General features: G+C 38.3%; 1 protein-coding gene across 1 annotated transcript in view; it reads left to right on the top strand.

Moving 5' to 3' along the window:
- Positions 1-17,307, top strand: part of PREX2 (phosphatidylinositol-3,4,5-trisphosphate dependent Rac exchange factor 2) — a 1,787,099-nt gene that overhangs the window by 1,062,663 nt on the left and 707,129 nt on the right. Inside the window, exon 24 of the mRNA XM_044066265.1 lies at positions 1,646-1,807. Coding sequence (XP_043922200.1) covers positions 1,646-1,807 — 162 coding nt within the window. The remainder of the gene's footprint in view (positions 1-1,645; positions 1,808-17,307) is intronic.

The following is a 17,307-nucleotide window of genomic DNA, read 5'->3' as shown; positions in this document are numbered from 1 at the left end:
TTGTGCAAGGAAATAATGGTGTCTGTTTTCCATTCAGCTGCTATGAAGCTGGTGCTTAGACTATGATTGAAAAAAGTAACCAACGGTGTTGCTAATTCATGTTGGAGCCCATGTAGGACACAGCCTGGGGATGTTATCACGTCACATAGACACTGTGTTTTTGGCCTTAGAGAGGGTATTTACAACCTGCTCTTTAGAGATATAAGGTAGGGTACAGGTGGAAGGAGGGTATTTACAACCTGCTCTTTAGAGATATAAGGTAGGGTACAGGTGGTAGGAATGTCATGGAGCATGACTGTGGTGGGAACAGGGGAGTGAAGTTTTCACAGAACTTGTCGGCCAACAGGTTAGCTATGTCCATAGGTTCAATATATGTGGTGTCATTAACTACCAGTTCAGCACAAATCTGGGCCTTTCCTTTTAGGTTAAAGATGTAACTATAGAATGCCTTGTGGTTGTCCTTTGTTGGCGAAGCAAATTTGGACTCGTAGTTTGCTTTGGAGGACTTCACAAGAAGTATTATTTGCTTGTTTAAGCTGAGGAGGGAGTGTTTCCAGTTTAGGAGGGCTCGCTCCCTCTTACTCTTAGCACTTTCTTCCAGTTATTGTAAAGCCTGTTAATGGCGGTTGTGCACCAGGCAGGTATGCTCTTCCTTGAGGAGCTTGTTTTGGTTATATCAGGCACATCCGAGTCAATGCAGGTATACAGGTGTACGTATAAAGCACCAGTGCACAGTTTGGCATAGTTGTCAGTTCCATCTGAAGCAGGAGATGCAGTGAAGCTATTTAAACCATCCCATTAAAGGTTATAATCTGCTTTGAAGAAGTTTTTTAGTTTAGTTGCTGCTGGGGGGGGGGGGGGTCAGGTGTGATAGTTACTTTGAATGAGACAGATTTGTGGTCTGATCTCACCAGGGAGGACCTTACATTGGGGGATGCCACAGTGGTCTGCCATATTGGTAAGCACCAGATCCATGATGTTGGCACCCCTTGTGGGGGTCAACCAGCTAGTCAAGGATATTGGAGTTAACAAAGTCAAGAAACCTTTGGGCAAGTGAGTTTGAGCACGAATGATTTACCCAGTCAATGGATGGGTAGTGGGTAGTTAAAGTTGCCCAAAATCATGGTGTTTGGACGTATCTTGATAAAATCAAGTAGATGCAAATAGGCAGATGGGTATGCTGATTCATGGAGGGGGTCCTGTAGCTGGCAATGACTTGAATAGGTGTCCTACCAACGGTTAATTGCACGTGAAGTATCTCCAGGGAATAATCACAGCTGTTCTTTCTGGCTCTGTCCAGATTTCTCAAACTCAGAGGTTGAAAGGTATGACTGCCACATTGAATCCTGCTGTTGACTGCTGAAGCATTTTGCCATCCTTAAGACCACCTAGATTTCTTTAGCATTAGTTCTGAAATAACTTTGTAGGCCTAATATTGTTGGAACAAACTTTATGGCAGTTGATTAAGGACAGTGATTTCATCTGTTTGTTAGGCTAATGTTTTGAGTCCACAAAACTACAAAAGTATTATGTTTCCTTTTATCTGTAGTATAAGTAGCGATTCACTGTTATTTTCTTATTAATCCGTATAGAAGTATCTACTGATATAGTGATGCTGCTAACGTGCATTATTAATGTTTTATAGATTCTCGAAGTTTTGGCTAAAAGTGATGAACAGTTTGTACAGCAGTGCAACTCCCTTGACTTCCTGAATGAAGTTATTCCTGCAGACATTCATAATAAACTCAGCATTATATGCCAGCAAAAGTCAGATCACCTCAGCAGGCGCGTTACCAGTTATCGCAAGGTAAGAAAAATAAGTCCTGTATCTTCTCCACCTGAATATTTTTTCATGGAGAGGCCACTTAATAAACAGTGCCACATGTAGTAAGAATGTCTTATACTCCACTGCCCCCTGTCCACCTTCTTGTTTGTTACATGCAATCTGACATAGATGTAGGAACTGCAACACTTCATGTGCTTATCTGTGGTGATGTGGTAAGCCTTCTAACGTTAGCAAACTTAAGAAAACAGTGCAGTAAAATATGTGTGTGACAAAGAAAACTGCAACTGCAAATGTAAAGTATGAAAGAGAACAACAAAATATCTTTAGCAGGTGAAGGCATTAAACATGCAATATTTGTTTGAATATAAAGGTTACTGTGCTACCATAATAAATCATTACTTTGTGAATATGACCAGGACTATAACAATTTCACTTTAATCCATTTTCCAGTGTCATCTGAGAAGGAAACCATTTATTCAGAGGTTCCTCTGCTTGCTTTTTTTAAGTACACACTGTAATATGGTGCAATGCTTTTGGTCTTTGGGATGAGTTGTTCCTACACGGTTGTATATAATACTGTTTGCTTGTGCATAGGTGTTTACTAGGCTAACGACCATACGGGCCTTTTCAACCTAGCCATGCATCTCAAATCTCTGACAAGTTCTGGTACCCTAGATAAGTGTAAGTAGGGGCTTGGGAGGTGAAACATTTACAAATAGGGACCTGGAGATGAACCTTTTATAGGCTGCATGTGTCCATTAGAGACATAGGTGTCAAACAAGGGATGAATTTCTTGTTCCCCATTCAGTTGTACAATAGGACCGCTATAGCCAGAACTCACTTAATCTCAACCCTACTCTGTGCTTCTCCCATATACACCAACGTCTCTAAAAACAACCTCAACAAACTAGCTATATCATATAATAATATTGCTAGATTTTCTACCAGCTCTCCTTTTAGAACTCATCACTGTCTGAATCTAAAACAACTAGGTTGGTTAGAATTTCTTAACCAGCTTCGATTTCACCAACTTACAATAACCCATAAGACCCTGTATCAACACGGCACCACTCCTATACTCTTTAGTCTCATTAAACCATATAATAATCTCAAGAACCTACACTCCTCAAACAAAATGTTGATTAATACGACCAAATCAAAAAACTCAGCAGGCGACTCCTTGTTCTCTAACTCTGTCAGAAAAGTATGGAATCAACTATCATCTGACCTTACATCTCAGACCTCACTGCCACTTTTTAAAAGGAATCTAAAACTATTTCTCAATAACCACTGGTTATGCTCCTGTACCAACCCTGACTAACTCTTTTACTTTACTCTTATTTTCAGCCTACACCCACTACAATCTTCCCTACAATACCTCTATATACTATGTTCTGCATACAAATCTATCTTTATATGTATATTATTGTTATTGTTTACTTTGAGTAGTATAACTATGTACAACTATTGAAAAAAAATTGATTTAATTAATTTTTGTTATTTTGTTATAATGTTTATGTAACAATGGTTGTGTTTTACTTTGTAAAGCTTATTCATTTTTTGTATGTTTTCCTGGAGCTTTTCTCCCTGGGCTTTTACTGAAAATGGACATGTATCCAGTTAGACTAGCCCAGTCAACAAATGTAAAATAAATTAAAAACATTAAATAAATAAATAAATAAAATTGGGTTAGGGAGGAACTCTGCTTCACATGGATGGGAAGCCTGTTTCAGAGATTAGTCTCTGGGTTACATACCTATCTCCCCAGCAGATCCTATTTATATCACAAGCAAAGTTTAAGCCTTTATAATGGATAATTCTGGTGCTATTTGTTTTGCGGACATGCAGGAGGTCCATCAGAGTCAGGTCTGACAATGCCTTGTATGCTAGCTATAGATCTTCCATCAACAGCCTGTAGGGCACAGAATTCAGGCATAGGGCCTTGAGGCGGTCTGCAGAGGACATGTTACTTACTTCCTGTATTCTTTTACTGAGGGAACTTTGTGGATATTCCAGTGTTTGGATATGCCTGGTTAGGACATACCAAAGAGGGCATTGTACTCATTGCCAGGTCTAATGAATGCCAGATACAGAAGAATAATTATTTCCTTGGACCTAGATGCCATACCTTTGTTTATACGTTCAAGAATTTTTTTTGGTTCACTTGCTCTCATTTTCATTTTGTTCGCTATTGTCATTGCGCAAGCTTGCTTGTGTCTGCTTTTTCAGATGCATTATATTTCATAGTGTACTGATACTGAATCAAAATGAACACATTTGCACACAACTCATTAAGCCGCTAATTGATATTCTTTTGAAAGTTAGACCTGTTGTTATCTCTGTCACATTAGTGGTCGGGAGAAACGGGCAGCCTCCATGAGCAGAAAGTCTGATTTTTTTTTTTTTTTGCTTTTTTGCTCCTCAGCTTACAATTGACAGGAGTGCCAGACTAAGGGATATCACTGAGTACTAGAATAGCTAGCTACACCTCTGTCAGCCATTAACATTTTGGACTTCCAGCTTAAATGTGCTTAACATGTGTTAATGTCTGTTATGTACTTCACAGATAAGGACTCTAGTTGCCTACTGATGTACTATGTTCTTCATCTGTAAATATGTTTGTAATTAATTGCTATGTTAAATTGTTAATCACTATGTAATCCAATGTAAGTACTGTCTGTTTATTTTAACTGTGGAGTTTTTCACCCCGGGCCTCTGCTGAAAATGGACCTATGTCCAGTCGGACACTCCCGGTCAACAAATGTAAATAAATAAATAAATAAAATAAATAAACATGTAATAGATTTCTGGTTTGGCAAATTGTTGTGACATAACTGCTGTCCCACATCATCCAGGGTTCTCAGCTGGACTTTAGTTGCTAACAACTGTAGCATTATTATGTGATAAAATTGTATTTAAGTGAAAAGCAAGTTAAATGGATATTTTATTTTACATAGTTTACTTTTTATTTTGATTTACTGTAACTAGTCTATGGCTCAAATATTTTTTGGTTCACTTATATGTTAAATGCTAATAAAGATAATAGTCTGCCGAAATGTTTCATTTACAAGACAAAGCACAGACAATGGGCCAACTTCAGTATGGTTTATTTCCTGACCTTTTAAGGTTTTTTTACTTTGTTTTTTTTATTGTTCTCTTTGAAAGAAACAAAAAAATGGCATCCACTCTCTCACAGATGCCACCCACCCCATGTGCCATAGAATTCTTTTTCTATAACTATTTCACTGATTTACTGGTCTGGCTCTTTCTACTAACTAGCTGAGATAGTGTTCTGATGCTCCACTGTAGATATCCCAGAGCTCTTACAACCTGTAAACCAAGTTGTAGACAGGGATTTGGCAAGATTGGCTGCAAAAGAAGCAAATCTGGAATTGTGAAACAAAAATAAACACTTTGCTAAATAAAATTAGGTTCCCACCTCAATTTCTTTACTGGCACTTTTATCCCACTAGGTTACTAGTTATCATAAAGGAGTTCCAGTTCAGGACTGCTACAGTTTTAACATTAGCACAAATGTTCTCATCCTAGATTTCAGAAAGGTCTGCACTGAAATTCTGCTCCACCCTGTAATCACGCTAAACTGCTGGAGCACATTTTTCAGATTCAGCTGTAGGTATGACCTTACTTAAAAGGTTCTCCCAATCACGCTAAACTCCTGGAGCACGTTTTTCAGATTTAGCTGTAGGTATAACCTTACATAAAAGGATCTCCCAGTCATGCTAAACTCCTGGAACACGTTTTCAACTTTAGGTATAACCTTACTTAAAAGGTTCAGAGATAGTTACTAGGCATGTAGTTCAGGAGGCAATTAAAGACCCTAGCCCAAATTCCCAGTTTCCTCAAAACACAGTCTGATTAAGTGATTTGCTCAAAAGCACATAATGGGCAAATGAAAGTGGGAAGATTCAAACCCTGTATCCTTGTAAGAGTTTATTAACAAGAGAAAGCGTTAGTCCTCTGCAGTAACTGTCAGACATATAGACACTTCTATCCCTAATTATCAGTGCAAAGGCTATCCCTATTTCTAATGTTATCCAGCCCCCATTTCCACTAATAGTCATGATTCCCCACTGAACTTGGCACAGGCATATGCTTCTGTGGAATCCTGGGGTGATTTAATCCTGAGTGAAATGTCCCTGGCACTCCATCTACTGTGAGTTTCTACATTTGTTTTCTATTAGAAGAATCCTAAAGTGTAAAATACCTTGAAGTAGCAGGAGCAGTGTCATAGCAATTTCACCTGAAGTATCAAATGGTATATACTTCTCGAGACATTCTTATCTGACATTTAGAAAGATAAGGAACTAGGAATTGGTTTCAGAACAACTGCATGTACAATTTAAAAATACTTTCCAATTACCAGAGACAGCAGAACAATGCTAAAATGTACATTAAATATGCATGCATGAGAAGAAATTGGAATTGTGTACTTATAAGACAGAATAAACTTTAAGAACCTGAAGTTAGTAGGTTGTTGCCCAGAAGAGCCTAATATAAAATGATTATGGGTTGCAGATATGCTTCACATGTCAGTGTCCCAAACTGATGTTGATGCCTTTTGTTAGAAATATCTCCACTAGTCCGTTTTGGTGAATGTCAAATTATTTTTGCAGGTGATTGATGAATTTTAGAGTTGCATGTAGGTGTATTTTTTTATAGGTTTGAGTTAATTTGGACTTTCATCTGCCAACATTTGCCTGTAGATTTATTTGCATTCAGATGTAAGCTGAGCAGCGTATGAGTCTGTTCATTTAATGAGGCTGCAGTTCGATAATTAGTAGTTTTTAGTTGGGACCACGCGTGACAGTTTCCTCTTAAAAAATCACACTTTATAATTTGCTTTGAAAGATCGGATTGAAGAATGGACATACTAGAGAAAAGTTTTTAGTTAATTCTCTGTATTTGCCACCAAAGGGAAAGGACTAGGTGACCCCTTAGCTTGTTGGAATTTTAGAACTGTGGGTAAATGCTTTGATCATTAAATACACACACAACAAAGTACTTTGTTTTTATAATCACATACCATGCACTTATCAAGTTGACTCCTACTGCCAATCCAAAGATAGGAAAACAGAAACTAATGAAATTAGGAGTCTGGGGATCATTGGTGTTAGCCCTTTCTAAATATATTTGAGCTCTCCATGACTTGGTCAGACTGGCCAGCTTACTTATGTGCGAGTATATATGTTTCACTGGGGTTTAGTTCTGAAACCTGCTCTTTCTACAAGCATAGCAATAGTGTTAACTGGCTGTTTGATCTGGAAAATGTATAGTTTTCCCACACTTATGTGTGGCATATAGCAGCTTTGCAATTCCATTTTCAGGGAATTCTAACAGACCGTTACTGGAAATTACGCAATATGTAATTTTCTGCATAAAGTACTACATGCCTCCACTAATATTGTCCAAAACATCAACTTCCTTTAAAAGTAAGTGGAGCCAATCCACTAGGTTTGTATTTATTTCATATGCTGAATAGGGTAAAATGGGTGGTCGCTATAGCATGATTGATTTCATGGGATGCAATAATCTTTGCTGCATGGACTGCTAGCACTAGTTTTCCAGATAACTACCAGATGTCTAGTCTATGCAACTCAATTTATCTGATGTGGCAAATAGGAACTGTGGATTCATAATGAAATATTAAATGACAGCTTATTGTGGCTGTAACTCATTGAAATGCTAAGTTTAAATGTGTCACTGTCTCACAGAAAATTAATTTTGTCTTGGATGTAGTGGGGAAGGTACCTGTTCATTCACAAACTTATATAATAAAATTCTAGGTCAAACAGGCTATGAGAAAGAGGAAAAATGGCATGTTAAAAGTCATTGTTTTGATTATTTGTGATGACTTGTACTACAATAATTCATTAGGCGTTCATGAATTCCTCATCATGATTATGCAGAACTCTCTACATATCCAAAGGTTATGGATCAGCCTTAACAAGGAGACTCATTTTCTGAGAGTGATTGTTAGATCATGAAACCATCCCATCTCCCTGTTGAATTAGGGAGGTTGCTGAAGTCTTCTGCTCTTAGAATAGGGATGACTTTCCCACCTAAGGCTTCTAATATACTGAACAGCTCAGCAAATAACTTTGGTGAGCCTAAATTATATCTGTATGTATGCAACGCATTATTAATGAACTCTACAGTTTGTTATACATTGCCAATCTCCACCTTCCGTCTGTATCACTGGACTTAATATTCAGTTGGCAAGATCACTACTTCTACCTTGGGCTGCCTATTAAAAATAAAAAATGTGTCATTCCAGAAACTGTTGAACAGTGTAACATGCTTTGGGGAACCTTTACTTTCCTGGAGATGCTATATCTCAGCTGTATGTTTCATTGGTTCAACCCACTTATTTGTTGATTAGTCCCCACACATTAAACTAAATATATAAAATCATTTATTGAAAAATAACCAAACAATATAATAAGGTAACACAGATTAACACTTGAACATTTCTGAAGAGTGACATTGCTAAGTAATTGCTAAGGGGTCTATATTAAAAGACCGTAGAGGTGTTTCAGCGAACACCTCTTGGTCGACATGTAATGAGCGAACACACTAAAGCGCGAACGCTCAAAACAGCGGTTTCTTTCCCTGGGAAAGAAACTGCTAGCACACACACATACACACACACACACACACACACACACACACACACACACACACACACACACTTTAAAACATAACAACGTGGTGGGCTTCACCCCCCCCACACCCCCCAATGTGGGGGCTGTGCTCCCCATACACCCTAACTAAATATACCAACTCTGAGATCGCACTACAAGTGATTTCTTTCCCAGGGAAAGAAATCTCTGTTTTGAGCATTTGCGCTGTAGTGCATTTGCTCATTACGTGTCGACCAAGAGGTGTTCGCTGAAACACCTTTTCGGTCTTTTAATATAGACCCATTGCTAAGTCCATAAAACTCTGCTGTAGTTCCAAAAAATTAACGGTTAGCATCATGACAGTATTATAATTGATTGTTAATCAGTAAATAAAAATACTCACTTCTTGTAGGCACCATCTAAGTAATACATTAACCCCATCAGTCCTCATGTAACTTGATTCTTTTCTGTAATAGATAGGCTGTTAGCTGTCAGTAGCAGGGGATGCAGGACCATAGCAGAAGGAATGTTTCTAGGTCTGTAGCAACCTGATCCTCCATTACTGAGTGTTTCCTACAGTTTTCTGGTTGTTTCCTTGTTTGTGTTTTCCACGCTACCCACTGTGTGCATGTAACATCCACATCAGTGAGCTACATGGTCAGCAAATGTCATTCAGTGGGCTTTATAGTGAATGAGATGGCTTTTGACATGCAGTCCTGGAACCAATTTTATCACTGCATCCAAAACTGCATTTGCACGAGATGATTTTGTGCAAGCTGCTTTTAAGCAAATATCATACACCTGAGTAGCAAAACATTTTCATTTAAGAAACCCTGGCTCTGTATTAGCATTTTGTGCAGTATCAGAGCAGTTATTGCCATGTCAGCATTTCATGTGTCATGAGGATACACCAGTCAAAAAAGTCCAGGGTCTACAGCCGGTATCGCTAGACCAAGCTTCCAAGGATTTCTTCCTCTGCTTGGGAAAGGCTGTGCTAGCCTGATGGTGCTCTAGAAGTAGTTTAGATGCCGATCTTCATAGCTGCATGCTGCATTGTAGTATACTAGAAATAGTGAGATGTGCAGTATATACATTTTTCACTTTAACAGATAAACTATATCTAATATCCCATTAATTCTGTAAATGCCATGTTCTGTATACTTGTACACCTGACTTTACAATATGCTTGGCTTATGGCTGAAAGTGGTCCTTTTGCAAACCAGCTGGTGTAAACTGTGTGGCTAACACCAGAAATCTTTAAATGATCAAATGCAGCAGGTGAAGTGGTCTTTGACTATAAGCCCAATTAAGGAGATGAGCTCAAAACCAGCAAGTATGTACAAATACTCTGTTGAGTCTATTCTATGTAATTAATAAATTGTTGAGCATTTCTAGAGCTTTCAGACTCATGCATCCTTCATCTTCATTGATAAGTAAAATAGAAAATGTTTTGGATTTCAGCAGCAGCTCCAATTGAGACATTATGTTCTCAGTATATTTTCATCCCACTCAGACTAATCTCTAGACACTTGTAAATGCAAAACTGATATGACATTTGAGTTTGCTTTCTCAGCCTTATTAAATGACAGCACAGCATTAATTGTTTCCAGGCCAGGAAATAGTGTGTAGGAGGTTTATGCTTTAAACACATGCTTTAAACAGCATGTGTATCCTATGCCTTGTAAACCAAGTAAAACATTTATTTCTGATATTATGCAGTTCTTTGATATTTTACATATATACCAGAAACATTTATTTTTCAGTTGGGGCATTGAGTCAATCTGTCTTACTAAAATGATGTGTGTTAACTTTTTCTGATTGTTAATGTTGTGAAAACATGCATCTTCTGCTTGTTTGGATATTTTTTTTACCTGTGAACTAAACTGGTGTTAAATGTTGAAGATAGCAGTACTAAGTTTTGCAGCACAGGAAAACCCTTCCTACCTGTACATTGCTTTGTTTCTTTCCTTTGCAGGATGTGTACTCTGATGTTGTGAATCATTCTTTATTAGTATGTCTATGCTTGACAGGTTAACTAACCCTAGAACATAGCTTTTAGGGGCTGTCCAGCATCAAAAAACAGTGAGGGCGTACCTATTCAACCACATTTCACTTCTGAAAGGGCAATTGTCATACATCTTCAACTGTTTTTATTTCCCTCAACATCAAATAAATAAGTAAATAAATAAATAAATAAAATGACATCAATAGTATAGTTAGACCTTTCTTAGCCACAGCTACTCTACATAATTGTCCAGAATAAACTGCACACACACCTCAGAAAAAGATACCCTGTTTTCCTTTCTTTCAGCTTTACCGATTAGTATTTATTTATGTTGAGTAACCTAGAAAGTTCAACTAGGCAAGAGCACTTTTTCAGGAGATGCCCATGGAAAAAAGCTCTATGTACACAGCTTTCTGAACAAATTTTCTCCAGCCTGTCTAAACACCTTCTTGAGTCATTCCTGGAAACAGGCCATAATCTTGGTATGATGAATGAAAGGAAAAAAGTAAATAAAAATAAATAAATTGGGCTGTAGAGAGAGAAAGCAGCTACTGATATCAGATAAGGTACATTGGTAATTTGTACAGCATTCCCCAAATTACATACCAAAAAAAAAAATATATATATATATATATATATATATATATATATATATATATATATATCTGTTCTGCTTGGAACTTTAGTACATTAACAGTGATGTATATGATGAAATTCTGATTCATTATCACAAGTATAAGATTTAACACTGTTATCCCTGCTACAGCCAAAAAAAAGGCCAGTTTTAACTCCATAGCAGCAAATCAAATTTCAAATTGTATAGTCCTACCTCTGCATTTTTATTTATTTATGTATTTATTTAAGTTTTATACATTTGAAATGGGGGGAAATAGCAGAACAAATTTGTCTTAAGTCAAAACGTAGAACTCCTTTTCTCTTCAAATCAGGTGCACCATTACACAGCTAGATTAAAAGGTATATCACTACATACTGTATACTACACATCACTGAAATACTTTTCTACAAGCATCAGGCTGAGGATGAGAATGTTGATTGCCCTTTTCCATGGGAAATCCCTGCCAGTGTGATTTCCAACTGTATTCTGGCAGAGATTTGTTTTGTGAAATTTCGCCCTTCGTTGATTTGATGTGCCCTTAGAGATGGTATGCATACGTTTGTGGGTTGGGGGGGGGGTTGGACGCAGGTGAAGTGGTCTTTGACTATAGACTGTGGTATGTATGTTGGACTTTTAGTATTTAGGTTTCAGTAGTGAAACCAGATTAAAATCATTGTTTTGTGACTAAGACATTTGCAGATGCTTCCACCAACCAGCAAAACGCACTGATGTTCTTCAGTATGTTCAGCCGTATATTGGCTTTCACCTGCTTTGGGTAGATGATACAATACAAATCATAAATTGACTACTGCTGGAACTTCTGCTGCTACTAATACCACTAATGCTTCTCCTGGTACTTCTGCTACTGCTGCTACATCTGCTACTGCTGGTAGTACTATAACTACTGTTGCTGTTACTCCTACTACTGCTGCAACTTCTGCTGCTTCTAGTACCACTAATGCTTCTCCTGGTACTTCTGCTACTGCTGGTAGTACTATTACTACTGTTGCTGTTACTGCTACTACTGCTGCAACTTCTGCTGCCACTAGTACCACCAATGCTTCTCCTGGTACTTCTGCTACTGCTGCTACATGTGCTACTGCTGGTAGTACTATTACTACTGTTGTTGTTACTGCTACTACTGCTGCAACTGTTACTGCTGCTGCTGGTACCACTAATGCTTCTCCTGGTACTTCTGCTACTGCTGCTACATCTGCTACTGCTGGTAGTACTATTACTACTGTTGTTGTTACTGCTACTACTGCTGCAACTGTTGCTGCTGCTGCTAGTACCACTAATGCTTCTCCTGGTACTTCTGCTACTGCTGCTACATCTGCTACTGCTGGTAGTACTATTACTACTGTTGCTGTTACTGCTACTACTACTGCAACTATTACTGCTGCTGCTAGTACCAATAATGCTTCTCCTGGTACTTCTGCTACTGCTGCTACATCTACTTCTGCTGCTAGTACTATTACTACTGTTGCTGTTACTGCTACTACTGCTGCAACTATTACTGCTGCTGCTAGTACCACTAATGCTTCTCCTGGTACTTCTGCTACTGCTGCTACATCTGCTACTGCTGGTAGTACTATTACTACTGTTGCTGTTACTGCTGCTACTGCTGCAACTATTACTGCTGCTACTAGTACCAATAATGCTTCCCCTGGTACTTCTGCTACTGCTGCTACATCTGCTACTGCTGGTAGTACTATTACTACTGTTGCTGTTACTGCTACTACTACTGCAAATATTACTGCTGCTAGTACTACTATTACTACCTCTGCTGCTTTTGGCACTGCTGGTACTACTAGTACTACTACTGCTGTTGCTGCTAAAACTACTTTTAAATATTCCTACTATTGCAATGCATTTCTGTTTCAAAACTGAACAACAATTCTATCTATTATGTTGTTTATTATTCCGCAATAACTGTAACAGGTTGTGCTGAAAATGGGTATCTGTCCACTCCACTTACTTTACCTCAAAAAAAAAAAAAAAAAAAAAAAAAAAAAAGACACTTTATTGTAATTTTAAAAAAGTTATTTTTGTATCAGGGGAGCACATATAATTAAAGATTGTATTTGGCTATTCATCTGTAACTCAAACAGTTATACATGGTCACTACATCCAGATTTATTTAATTTTATTTGATTTCATCTGTTACAGAAGGTTTATGCTCTGTTTTTAGAAAAGACAATGTAGAGGGAGATTGGTTAGCACACTGTATAACTCTTCCTATTCTGGAGGAGGAGGAGGGTTTCTGATCTTGATGCTAGCACAGAAGAATGTTTTTCTTGTGGTGACAATCCTTTGTTTAAGGAAGAACTCTAGGCTGTGCTGGAAGAAGACAAGGCTGTAAGAAGTGATACATGGGAGCCTGTACAGCATCACAAAATTGGGTTATGCAGCTGAAAAGGCTTTCTTAGACATAACAAAGATGGGACAAAGGAAAATTGATGTAATTATATTGACATAAAGAATAGCTCCACTTGTGGTAGGAGATGAAAAAAAAAAAGACAAGAATAGAATAATTTGTTGTAATGAAGGGATATTGGCAGGAAAAAAGGTTTACCTTGGCAGGTATTTATATTCACCCTGTGACCATAGATGTTCTTCGTGTTTCACTGTTGCAGTCATCACATTTGGGTTATCCCTGCCAGGGTAGCCCTCGGCTGGCCCAAATACCAGAGGCTTAGTATTTCTGCGTCGGTTGCTGTTGCTTCAGGACTGATGTCAGGTCATCAGTAGTATAAAGTAAGGCAGCTGATGCCATTACATCAGTCTTTCTTGCCAACGAGCCTGAAGCAGAAGCAGTTCGCATGAGTGCTGGTCAGCCACTACCTGAGTTCGTCTTCTGAATTAAAGCTGAAGTCTTCTAAAGCTAAGTACCCCATTGGGGATCCTTTTTTCTTGCTGTAACCAATGCCAGAAAAAGTTAACAATTGTCTCACCTTTGGAAAGCAAATACCACACCGAGACTTTCATTCTCACTGTGTCACTTGTTTAGGCCCAAACCATGATGTCCCCCACTGTCGCTTTTGTGCTTTGTTTAATGCCAGAACTATACGTCGTTGGGCCCTTATTGTAGCTAGATTTTTTCGCTTACAGTCCTCGAATTCTGATATGGCTTTGGTAAGCCATCTGACAGCAGATCTTCTAAAAAAACATAAGGATAAAGACAGAGACAGACCGCACATGTCCAAACCTACCGACGACATTTCTGTTAAGCTAGTCATCAGTTCTCCGGTCCTCAGTGAGGCGCTTTCACAGCCCCTGATGCCCACTTCTGTGGATTCACAGGCCGCTACTGAGACCCTTTTGGAGTCCGGTATGCCGCAAAACTCTTCTTCGACTAAGGATCCTGTGGTTGTCTCTACAATGGATAGGTCCTGAGCCGCTGAGCAGGAAGCTGAGCGGCTCAGGGAAATACTTTACACTACCGATTCTCGACACAAACCGACAACTTCCTTCATGTCTACTGTTCTTTCGAAAACTACCAACTTTCTAAGGCCCAGGTTATGAACCACACCTAAGAAACCAACGACCCAATCTCAGGCACCTGCTCCCTTGCCTCAGACTCAAATGCTGAAAATGGCGGAAGACCTTATCACGCTGATTAGGGGAAGCTAAGCTACCCCTTCCAAAAGAAAAATAAATCTGTCCCCACTAGTTTTATGTGAACAGGAGTCTGATGACTCTGATGCATCTGAATATGAAGACATGCAACCCTTCTCTGCTTATGAGGATTCTGATGCAGAGGAATCCATTCCTTCAGCCTCTCCACCTGAAGACTTTTCCTTTGGGGAAACCCTGCATACCTTAAGGGAGCATTTCCAATGGGAATGTCAGGACTACCCTCAGTCTAAAAAGGAATTCAGAGAATTCTTAGATCTACCACAGCACAGGCCCCTGGCCAGTCCCTCAGTCCTGGATGTTGTGGACAATGTTTTTCTGGAATCCAGTTTGAATCCTGACATCTTCCCTCCTGCTCCCAAAAACCCTGACAGGTATTGCAGAGTCCCTGACTCACACAAATTTATTTTCAAAAATCCTACTGTTGACCCGGAGGAAATTTCACAAGGACCTATATGAATTAAAGCAACATCTGCTAAGAATCCCACCCCCTCGGATAGGGATTCCCGAGCACTAGACAGATGGGTTAAAAAAGTATACACCTCTGCTACTCTTGCTATTAGAGCACTAAATTGTCAGTTCCATATGCTAAACTTTCAGCAACATTCCATGGAACTCATCAAACAAAAAGTGTCTTCCTTTCCTGCTTGTGCAGAATCTAAAGAGTTACAAGAGCTAAGCACTCCTTACACTGTGGTTTTGATGCCCTAGAAGCTTATTGCAGGGCAGCAGTCACTGGTTCTGTCCTTAGAAGGCATGCTTGGCTTAAGGAACAGCCCTTGCCAGACCATGTCAAATCTAAATTATTGGATGCACCCTTGCACAAAGACAACTTATTTGGCACTGAGGCAGAGGAGGTCTTAAAACAGATGGAAGGAAAAGCTAAATTAATGCAGACAGTTAAGAATTTTCTACAGGTCCACCCACCCAGGTTCAGCAGGCATTACCCCTCCAAGCACTTGTCCTTTCCTGCCCCGACCAGGTCAGTTCAGCCCAGACCCCGGGGAAGCAGACCCCCCCAGACAGCAGCCACAGGGAATGCAGAGATAAAAGCAGTGGAGTTCCTCCACTTCAGACTGCAACAGTGAAACATGAAGAACATAGTACAGTTGTGTACACTTGCTATAAATGTAGATGTTCAAGTGTATTCAGTGTTGCAGTCCTGGTTTCCCTCCCTCCATCCCCCTCTTCTCTCTCTCTCTCTCTCTCTCTCCTTACAAGGAACTTTTTGGTATTTACTTTCAACTGCTGGGGTTCTTCCACCATATCCTGGCTCCCACTTGGGGGCTCCTGACAATTAGGGCAAGAAAAACTGATGTAATGGCATCGGCTGCCTTACTTTATACTACTGACGACCTGACTATAGTCCTGAAGTGACAGCAACTGATGCAGAAATACTAAGCCTCTGGTATTCGGGCCGGCCGAGGGCTACCCTGGCAGGGATAACCCAAATGTGATGACTGCAATAGTGAATACACTCGAACATCTACATTTATGGAAAGTGTACACAACTGTACTTTGTGAAGCTTAGAATTATAGGAGAAATAATAAGTGTCCATCAGGTATTTTATTTGTAAGTTGTGACTGGAATTTAGTTTACAGCAGTAAAGATGTGCCAGGCACTAGAAGGAGAACTACTAGAGGGTAGATTTTTTGAAAAAATATACAAAAGTGTTTGGTATGGAGAATGTTATTTTGGTAGCCATAATTCAGACATAGTTTACATACAATAACTGGACTAAGCTAGATAGACACTTTTAGCTCAATTCTAGCAGACTTCTTGAAGTAGGTGACTTACTCCAGCATAAGCCTGCTTTGCTGGTAGGCCTTATACTGGAGTGAATCACTGACACCAAAAGCAAAGCCATCAATACATATATATGGGGAACTGAATACCATCAACTCCCCCTTTGAGCGACATCTGTTTAGTCAACAAAAATGTTCAGCCAGTGTGAAAGAGTGCAAAATTCATGGTGTTGGAAAATATGCCTTTTCCCCAGTATTGTGTGATCTCGGAATTAGTATATATAATTAGCAATGTTTTATTCTATTTTTTTTTTTTGTTTATGTTTTGCATGTGCCGAGATTGTTGCTTAGTGCATGCATAGCATTTTGACGTTAGAAAAGTTGATGTTTTCTGGTCGGCTTTATGAACATCGATATTTGGTTGTTTCACTAAAACTTAGCACACCTGTATATATTATATATTATATATATTATATTATATTATATATGTGTATGTATATATATCTATATCTATATATATCTATATATCTATATCTATATATATATATATATATATATCTATATATATATATATATATATATATATATATATATATATATATATATATATATATATATATATATATATATATATATATATATATATATATCTATATATATATATCTATATATATATATATATATATATATATATATATATATATATATATATATATATATATATATATATATATATATATATATATATATATATATATATATATATATATATATATATATATATATATATATATATATATATATATATATATCTGTGGCGAGCCCTAACGGGGACAGCCGAAAGAATATGATGATATATATATATCTATATATCTAT

Source organism: Protopterus annectens, chromosome 3.part1, assembly GCF_019279795.1.
Source record: "Protopterus annectens isolate FY-2018-M chromosome 3.part1, PAN1.0, whole genome shotgun sequence".
Taxonomy (NCBI): Eukaryota; Metazoa; Chordata; order Ceratodontiformes; family Protopteridae; genus Protopterus; species Protopterus annectens.
This window is presented reverse-complemented; position numbering and strand designations above follow the sequence as displayed.